The sequence below is a fragment of the Actinia tenebrosa genome, unplaced genomic scaffold (assembly GCF_029948245.1).
Source record: "Actinia tenebrosa isolate PJP-AT-01 unplaced genomic scaffold, QUT_ActTen_1.0 PGA_scaffold16__25_contigs__length_10494907, whole genome shotgun sequence".
NCBI lineage: Eukaryota > Metazoa > Cnidaria > Anthozoa > Actiniaria > Actiniidae > Actinia > Actinia tenebrosa.
Genome location: NW_028292576.1, coordinates 6629613 through 6639754, shown reverse-complemented (window position 1 = coordinate 6639754; position 10142 = coordinate 6629613). Strand labels below are relative to the sequence as shown.

The 10142-nt window shown below is 35.7% G+C and overlaps 2 protein-coding genes across 3 annotated transcripts; one reads left to right on the top strand and one right to left on the bottom strand.

Annotated features, from left to right (window-relative positions):
* The first annotated feature begins 375 nt into the window (after nt 1-375).
* On the top strand, nt 376-4819 carry LOC116305010 (octopamine receptor beta-2R). Of its 2 annotated transcripts, none has more exons than XM_031714826.1 (2): nt 376-628; nt 3404-4819. In XM_031714826.1, exon 2 carries the CDS (start codon nt 3468-3470, stop codon nt 4440-4442), a length of 975 nt encoding a protein of 324 aa, XP_031570686.1. In that variant the 5' UTR covers nt 376-628; nt 3404-3467; the 3' UTR covers nt 4443-4819. The 2 variants fall into 2 exon arrangements, with proteins under 2 accessions (XP_031570686.1, XP_031570687.1); XM_031714827.1 differs by lacking the exon at nt 376-628 and adding an exon at nt 3222-3282.
* Nucleotides 4820-6521: 1702 nt separating this feature from the next.
* Nucleotides 6522-9767, bottom strand: LOC116305011 (ADP-ribose glycohydrolase OARD1). The gene is made up of 5 exons (XM_031714828.2): nt 9667-9767; nt 9476-9549; nt 8729-8894; nt 7675-7736; nt 6522-7108 (listed from the first exon to the last, which is right to left on the bottom strand). The coding sequence occupies exons 1-5, from the start codon at nt 9716-9718 to the stop codon at nt 6890-6892; spliced, it is 573 nt and encodes a 190-aa protein (XP_031570688.1). The 5' UTR covers nt 9719-9767; the 3' UTR covers nt 6522-6889.
* Between the last annotated feature and the right edge of the window lie 375 nt (nt 9768-10142).

Here is a 10142-nt window from a genome sequence, read left to right as displayed (position 1 = left end):
TAGTAATAAACACCAACAGTCACACCCAAAAGCGAGTACCGTTCCCGTAATATATACACCTAGACGTTTCATATCTGATACAACACGGCCACTCATATTGTATATATTACTTATTTGATAATATATTTTTACTGCAAGCTGACAAGGTGGATTCATATTGTTCAAACCTTTTTTTAATCAACGTCGAAATTGTGCGCCGAAAATTCTCCATCTCGAAAATATGGAAATTTTAGAAGGAAATGATTGAACTAAGCGAATTGTGTATCGGATTCGTCTGTTTATCAACAGATGGTGTTCGGTTTTTATCATTATTATTTTTTAAACTTCTTTCTCGCATAGTTTTTATTCACTTTTTTAAAATTTGTATTCGTGAGAATTGAAAGAATAGTTTGTTTTGGGCTGACACTAGTGGACTAGTTTGAGCAAACAAGTCATGGTTGTTTACTCAGGGAGTTATCGCTCTGCAAGTGAAGAAAAGACAACATCCCGTCAGTCGTTCTCCCTGTAAAAAATAACATATTCAGCGTTTTTCTTCGCAATGTTTGCATTGAACAAGTATAAATAAAGTAGCGAACGATTACAAAACTGACCACAAGCTACATCGTTTAAACTTGGGACAAAACAAAATGTAAGTATGCTGTACAATTGTGTTGAAGTTCGGCTTATGTGCAACCTGGCACGGAGTGGAAAGGTGAAGATAAACATTATAATCCGACGTTACACAAGACAATTAGTTAAAGCGAACGACGTTTTCACGCAAACTCTTATATTAGGAGTCGACCATAAGATAATTGAGCGAGAGGTTTTAGGAATTTGTTTCACGCAATTTTTCGTGTTTTTTTTTTTTTTTTTTTTTTTTTTTTTTTTCTCGATGTTTCTTTTCTGAAAGAACAGGTTGGCGCGACATTTTTTTCGTAGGTGAAGTGCGGCTTGTTCGATATTTTTGGGGGGATTTTATTTTACGCAACACCCTCCTAAATTATCTTATATGGTTAGTGCTTAGTGCTCTAATGTGGGATATTTTGAGCGGCATTTTTACTGAGGTATAATTAGTGAAAGTTTAATTTTTAGTCGTTTTGAAATTTGTAGCCAAGTAGCGAATTTGTTTGACATCAACAAGTTGCCTGAAGTTGAATTAACAGTCTAATGCGCTGCGAAGTTGAATTACTAAATGGACCCTTCCTTAAAAGTATCGTGGATGCCAGACTAACATGGAAATACAAAAGAAATCACACGAATCATAAACACCATATCAGTAAAATACATACATACATTCCCACCACCACCACCACCACCATCATTAACACCACTACATAATCATCTCCATTATTAATCATCATTATTGATATTTTTTTATAAAGTTGCCAAGAATAAAATTTGATCCGCGGCCTAAAGGCTAATAAAACAATACAAAATAAAACATACTATAATTTTAAATAAAAACGAAACTGCAATTGGGAAAAATTACATTTTACAACCATCATGCATTCCCCGTAAGAGGCTCTTCCCTGTTTTCCGCTCCACGCGCACTATCGATCCCTACATTCATTATTTACAACGCACAACTCACAACTCTCAACTCGCATTTTGATTTTTACCGGAAGAAGCAAGGAAAACCGGAGAACCCTGAGAAAATCCTCGTGGTAGGGGACAAGGGGAGAGAACAACACGTCAGGAAAAAAAAAAAAAACACGTAAAAAACTCAACTTACACATGCAGTTTCTTTCGCCCTGGTGAAAAAAAATCCCAGGAAATTGAGAGCACATTTCCACATAGTCACACGTTAATGACATTCGTACTGATTCGTGCTTCAAGAACTTAAGTGCGCAAATACATCACAACACTAAAACCAGCTGCAGCAAATAAATCCTAGGAAATTGAGCACACATTTCCACATAGTCACACGTTAAAGACATTCGCACTGATTCGTTTTTCAAAAACTTAAGTGTTTAAATACATCATTACACTAAAACCAGCTGCAGTAGTACAGACCTAAAACACGATAAGAAAATGTAATTGCACTAGCGCGCATTGTGTATTAGAATACCAAATAAGAAGTAACTGAAATCTTATCTTTCTCTTAAGCTGAATATCTTGGCCTAGTCAGTTATAAACGCCGCGCTAAGACATGGCTCATCAACTAGCCGATCAAATACTCAGACTTTTTGGCGAAGTTGATGACCAATAGTTCAAGCTGCTTTATTTTAGAAAGTTTAAGATTCTCGTTTACGGCAAACGTGAAACGTCAGTTGACCATTAAAAAATTCTTTAAAATTAGTGAAAAGGAATCGCAAAAATCTCCGAGTAGTAGATAAAAAAAAGAATACTTGTCTTTGTCGAGAAGGTTTGCAAAAGGTAAAGTGAAATGTAGGGAAACGATGAAAACGTGGTCACGTTTGCGGCCGTTTGCAGGAAGGGAAAACGGGAATCTTATCTGCCTAATAACTGATGCCGTCCGACAATTAGTCAGGAAGTTAAAATCCAAGCGAAAGGGGGGAAATACCGCCTGATTTAATTTTTTTGGGTATAATTTTAAAACTACCCTGCGGTGCTAATATTCAGCGGGTTCGTAGTGGATAAGATCATCTAGTTTTACTCGATGTTAGCTCGATGTGTCAATACTGTATTTACCTTTCCATCAAAAGATACCGAAATACGGTGCGGAAAAAAAAAACTGAAAAAAGTGGTGTCCTCATCGATGCATGTGCTTCACCCCTTGTTCGCTGACAAGTATGCTTGATGATATGACTGAATAAAGGGGAGATAAAGGAAAGAGAGATAGCAAAAACAAGACTAAATGAGGTTCTGAAGGACACCCTATTATTTCCAAACTGAAATGTTAACTCGGCTTCCTCATATACGTCTTGATATAAAGGAAAAATATTTCGTGCTCTGTTTATCATAACGCCCACAACTCGGATAGTGTTATAATTTGACGGCTCAACAACAGGGATATGGATCTTGAATATACCTCTCAGACAAACAGATAGAGTACTGCCTTAACGTCGCTGCCTTAAACTCATTTACATTGGGAAACAACCTTCTGTAGAATTGATAAGAGCTGCAATGTCAAACTATAGAGCAAAGCAAAGGCTGACTTAAAATTTTCGCACGAAATGGCATGACTTTTGATCATGTGTGGAAGTTCAACTTAAAGAATTAAGCACCCAGTAATACCCCACGTAAAGTACATGTGCCCACGTAAACAGCAAAATAGATTACGAAGTTCAGAAATACAATTTGAATGATGAAAACCGAATTCGGAAGAGATTTAGACAAAATGTAAGGCGCAAGATAGTTTATTCATCGTCCTGTTGCAATCAAAACCAGGATTTAAGAATTCTTGTGATGATTAATGACCGTCCTGAAATAACCATCAATATATTTTCTTGCATTTCTACAGTTTAACCTGAGGCTTAAAAGCGATTCAGACGGTAACACGAAGACACGTGTGTGACTTCAAAACCATGGCCTTTACACAAGACCAACTGCAGACAACAAAAAATACATTTCTAAACTCGAGTTATTCAACTGAAGTCAGCACGGCAATTGAAGACCCACCACTTTGGGACACTGTTGCACTTGGAGTCATTGCAATACTTTCATTAATAGGCAATGGAACCGTGATATTTCTTATCTGCACATGTAGAAACCTGCATAAGCCCGCGTCGCCAAACTGGTTTGTTCTATCGCTTGCTCTGGCGGACATGTGTGTTGGTGGATTGTATGCGCCGTCAAGATTCATCTGCAGGTTTGCTACCAGTTGTTCAGTGATAACGTGGAACATCATTTACTATTTTCAGGGGGTATTTCCGAGTTCTTCAGTGTTGAATCTGTGTGTCTTGACGTTTGATCGTTACTTGGCTGTCGTCCATCCTTTCACTTATACGAACATTATGCGATCGTCTAGAGTTTTTCACCTTATCCAATCCGCGTGGTGGATGGCACTCCTGCTAAACATCCCATACCTAGTGTTAGCATTCATTCCTCAAGAAAGTCACGAGTCGTTGTTCGTCCATGGAGTCTCATACGTTGTCGTCTTTGCCTCTATACCAAGCGCGTTCATGTTATATGCTTATATTGCAATTGTATTCGTCGTCAAGCGCCACAAAAACCACATTAAACGACAAGAAATGCAACTTGCAATGAATTTCTCGTTACATTCCACCGAGGTCAGTCGTCATGGCAATAATCATCATAAAGATGAAACAATGAAAGCCGTGGGAATCATCGTCATCATATTCATCGTCTGCAGTGGACTTTTCCAATGGCTGACAATTTGTAACCTCGGAGGAAACTGTCACATGTCAATGGAAAGTCCTGTGTATTTTGTCATTTATACATTATTTCATTTTCGATCTGCCATTAATTTTATTGTTTACGCCCTCCTAAGGAAAGATTTTCAGACGGAACTTAGAAAAATTGCCAAAAGATTCCATTAAAGTGCTTGAGACATGTACAAACCATATATTCGTGAAATTGCAAAAAAAACTAAATAGCATTAAACGCATGTACATCTTTTGTTTTCGATGATTTCATTGGTGCTATTTCGTACTAATTAGTTAGTACTTATTCACGGATTTATGGCTTGCACTCGATCTGTAATTTTATACAGCATTTGTGTACTTATCCCGCGGCCTGCCAGACCTTCGTGATCGAAGGTAAGTATTTAATAACGAAAATTCAGGGAGTGTGGCTTTAAGAACCAGGGAATATTTAAAATCTGATAAAACTGATAAAATTCTGAAGAAATTTGTTATCTTTTCTTCCGTGAGAACTCATAGTTGAAGACGCAATAAAAAGTATGCATTGACGTGAATTGTGTCTGTAAGTCTTTTTGTATGACTGTCATCACGTCAACACTCAACACTTTCAGTTCATCATTTAGCCATCCACTTTTAAATATTATGCAAATCCTTTAACCGCTTTTCGGAAAAATTAGAGACGTTATTCTGAGCTAAAAAGTCAAAGAAAGACGATCATTGATTATAGTTATTGATGCGCACATATCAAAGTGGATAAAAGCTTGACATCGTCATATCTCGTGAGATGATTAAAGCTTAAATATTGTACATAAAAAAGTAAAAAGTGACAAAGTTCGTCGATAACTTGCCAAAAGGAAGGGCGGAATAAAGCAATTATCGACCAAAAATTAAAAAAAAAAAAAAAATAGAAAAGCAATATCGTGCGAACCGATTATCTTTATCGGAAATTTCATTTCATTTCATTTAATTTTCATTTAAAAAATTATTTTTGCATCAGAAAAGTTTTTCATTTGAAAAAAAATCTTATTTGAAAAATTAAAATCAAAATAATAGACTCTGATAATTCTTTCCAGAAGCTTAGTAATTTTAAGACGATCACTTCTTAATTACAATTCTCGAAAACAAATAAAGAATGTGAAAGAAAGAATAGATAAATAATGGCAAAAAGATTGGCAATAGCTTTGTTACTTACAGCACTAATAACGGGAACAAATTTTGCTTGGTAAGCCGAATTTTCTCTCCGTAGTTTTTTTGTTTCTTATCCTGCGTTCATTAAAGGTAAGAGCAGCACGCGATGGCAAACGCCTAAAGAGTCGTAAATAATAAGACTCATTTGGAGACCACAAGCTGTTATTACAACAAAGACTTTAGTACTTTTTCTTCTTTGATTAAGTCTTTTTGGCTCCAAATTAGAATTAAGGTTGAGGTTGATGCAGCTATTTTTTATCTTAATAGACAGACATTTAATCTTCCGGCGTGAAAAACCTGGGTTAGAAGTCGATTAGTCGAAAAACTGAAAAGGTTTATTTGGAAGACCCAGTAATAATCAAACTTTGATTAAAAAATATATTCCGTGCGTAAATACTGCAATAATTGAGCCCGCTTGGAACTTAGTCCGTCCATGGTTTCATTCTTCCTCCCTCCCTCCCTCTCCTTCATAATAATAATATTAATAATAATAATGATAATGATGATGATGATAATGATGGGGGTGGTGGTGGTTGTGGTGGTGGTGATGATGATGTTGATGTTGATGATGATGATGATAATGATAATCATAATAATGGGAGTTTCTTATATAGCGCATTTCAAATATCTCAATGCGCTTTACATTTATAACCAGTGGAGGACTTTACGGGCTGCGTATTATTCATTCATTCATTCGTCTATTCAATAATTCATCTATCATCCATTCATTCGTCCTTCCGTCCGTCCATTCCTTCTTCCTTTCTTATTTCAGGTTGTATTTGTTCTTAATTTTTCTTTTCTTACATTAACTGGACGTTTTAATGCTTAGAAGTGACAGATAAGTGCACTTCCACTTTTGCATCAGAACTGATCGTTTGCAGATTTCTTTTTTCTTTTTTTTATTTTTATTCCCAACTCCATTACCTTTTCGCGCGACAATGAGCCTCTGTTTCATCATTAATTGTATTGCCAATTTGCTACCAAAATCTAGCTTCAATAACAATTTAACAAAATAGATTTTACCTGACAAAGAGAAAACCTTATTTCTATAAAAACATATTCATGAAATTATCGCTCTTTCAATTTATTTAATCCCCTATAAAACAAATATTGAAGAAATAGAAAACGCGCACTCTCATTGTGTACAGTCATAAAGCACGCGGGGGTTGGCAGAACACGAAAGAAGTGTTAGAAGAAGCACGTCTCGTTGTGGAATGCGTCTTAGTGCACACACCGCAACCAAATTTTATATTTCTTTTCTAAAATACACATCAGAAAAGCTGTTATTTTAGTTATAAATGACGAAATAAATACTGCGCACCCATGCTGTGTGCTCCCATATAGCACGCACTTTCAACCAGTTATTAACAGTTATTTTATAAACAAAATATAACACACTTCAATTCATGTGCAAATAAGGTATTGTCAAAGGATATCTATCGCGTGGTATAAGCCTTGATAGTAATACCAGTGTCTTGAAAGACTTTTTCTACTATATCTTTGATAACACCCCAGCTCACCCCATCATCACCGGTTCCAATTCTAGGAATAGCTAGCTGAGTGATACCATGTTTAATGCAATGTTCTTTCATGTCTGTGATAGAACTGTGGAATGCTTCGGGGGTGGCTCGATCCCACCATCTGTTCCGTACAAGCTAAAGAAGTTCAAAGATATCAAATGTTAGGTGGGTACATATACATATTTTTTTTAAAAGTTGTTAGTCAGAGATCTGAGATGGTTGATCTGAGACTAAACAGAATTCTTGGGCATTTATATAGAATTTAAAGATGTGAATTTCCTTTCTGCAAGCAAATTTTTCCTCGGAAAAAAGTTCTGAGCTCTACCAGGCTAAATTAAAGCTCAAGGGGGAGCTCGGGATTGGCAGGGGTACTGCATCGCATCAACTGAGTGTTTCGTATATGCATAAGAGTGTTTTCCAAATTCAGCCTACTATTCAATGTGTAACTAAGATTTGCTACCAGTCTTCCTACGGAAACAGCAGACTCTCTCTCTCTAGGTCTATAAAATACTAGACAAAATGCCTGCACGTATGAATTAAGTGCTAAGAAAAATAATTTTTTTGCGAGAAAGATTTGCTTCAAGAAAGGAAATTCACATGTTTAATAAATATCCAAGCACAAAAACACCTTAATACTTATTATGGAAATATTTGAAATATTTAATAAAAGCCTGAAATAATGTGTGTGTGTTTGTACTTACTAAATAGTATACAAAACTTGTGTCATTTCTTTTTAAAACTGCAGCTTGCCCAACCACTTTATCTGCCAAAAATATAAAGGAATTAATACACACTTTTATTTTATCTGGTTTCCATGGATTAAAATAATGGGTGGTAAGTCGCCCATCATGATCACAAGCCAATTTAGTTTTAGCTATGGTCAAAATGACTGACAAGGCAAAGATTTGACCGGACAAGTTCCAATTCCAATTGCCCTATTTCACTATGACGTCACATCAAAACAATCTATTGTTAAACGCAAAGGATCATGGTCATCAGAGGGGGTCAAATCAACCCAAATTCACCGAAAATTGTTCTAAAACCTGTACCACCTGCTACTTTATGGAATGCACTGCCGGATACTTTTAGAACCTCAAACTTTTTGGACTTCCGTCGTAATATACTAAAGTATGACTCTTTCGAGTAACTACTCATCAACATTGAAATTGAACTGATTCTGCAAAATAGTGTATATAGTGTACATATGTAAATATTAATTACCATTATATAATAGTTTTATAATCATTATTCAATAGCCCTTTTTTTTTTTTTTTTTTTTTTCCCTTTTTTTTTTCTCGAAGATATTAGCTTTGTAAGCTACTCTGAAATTCGAGGTTAAATAAAGTTTATGTATGTATGTATGTATGTATGTATGTATGTACCAATCCACAAAGAGAAGTAGAATAGCCAGCAAACACTCAGAATATTTTTTAGCACATATTAACACCTATTATATCGGAAAACCAGGCCATTTTAAATTAAACTGTTTCGCTAGGAGCAAATTTTGTTGAATTTTCTATTGGATTTGGCGATTCTATCCCCCACATAAATGAGCAGTGACGTCATAGTGAAATAGGGCAATTCTGGGCAGACACTCTCTGATGACTCCGGCTGATATTCTAAGCCCTGAGATTTCTATTGTAACAATAATATAAGTGGCAAGACAATGCATGCCAAAAAGAATGTCCAGCTCCACCCCTTCCCCCTCCATGTCAAAAAACCAAGAACCCGGCCTAGCCTATGATTGCCACTTACTTTGTTGCTTGAGTTCATTAATATTTTCAAACTTCTTTTTGAAATCTCTTGCGATTCCTCTGTGCATTTCAAAATCAGCACTTACAGAGCAAACAAGAGATACTTCTGCAGGAGAAGCAAGGATAAGCCATGGACGGCCTTTCAATTCTGTGATGTCTGTCTGGTACTGAAGTTTCAGAAACATTAATCAGTGAATAGAAACAAAGGTATAATGGTTTGACAAACACTTTATGAAATAACTAGTGGATGTATCCTATTACAGTTTAATCAGTTGAATCGTATTACAGTTGAATCTCTATAAGTGGCCACCATTGGGGTCAAATGGTTGATACATAAAGGTTGGCCACTTTAATAACAGAGGTATATATTACTGGGACTTATGACAACTGGCTTTTAAATAGAAATTACAAATGTACTGGCTTTAAATGAACTATTTACTTGGTTTGTTTAGTTAGTTCTCTAAATACAAGTAAGAAATCATTTTTCTAGCTTGATTGAAGCTTTTCTTACTGCTGTTAAGAGAGCTGACTAAAGAAATCTACCTGAATTTTCTCTTTAAACTCAGTGAATTTGTATGGGAATCCGAGAACAATGTCCGAACTTTTTAGTGACAATCCAAGCTAGCGCCGAAAAGGTGAATTTCCTCATCTCATGTTTTTCCAACATTTTAGCAAATAATTATAAAGCTGTTGGTTGTGGAATATTTTGGTCTTACATGGTCGGTTTACAAACCACAACATATCATACCTTTTCTTCTTTATTAATACTCTTTGTTGAAAGAAGTTGGACGACAGCTGGTAAGCTTTTCCTATATAACAATCCTGGGAATGAAGAAATATGGTACTCAACACAGTTAGAATACGTAGAAAATCTCAAATAAGAAATATTTGCATGAAAATTTAACGAAACATAAATAACTAGGTTTTGCAACGTCTTACCATCTATTGTACGTAGCGTTTGTTTTTGAAAAATAGCTTTAAATAACGCCATGAAGATGGGTTGAAGTTAACAGCTAGGACAGCAAACATGGAGAAACACTGAATTAGACAGGCGTTGCTTGCCAAGGACAAGTAGTACTGGGGCTAGAAAAACAAAGGTACCCCAACCCGTGATTTAGGTCGGAAGCTCCAGCTAAATCCTATTTCTCAATAATTTGTCATTTTTTGTATTTATAGTTTATAGAATTCTTTGGAAAGTCTTTGCAAATAATTTAGACGTGGTTTTATATTTCTTATACATACGTTGGATAACTCTATTAACTATGACCGCACCAACTGTCGCAAATTTCGTGAATCCCGCACGATGGATAGCGGCGTTACGAGATGGACAAATATAAGATTTAAGATTTAAGCCATCGTATCTTTTATTCTCATTTCTTTTTCGTTTCTTTTTCATATATTTTAATTTCTCCTTC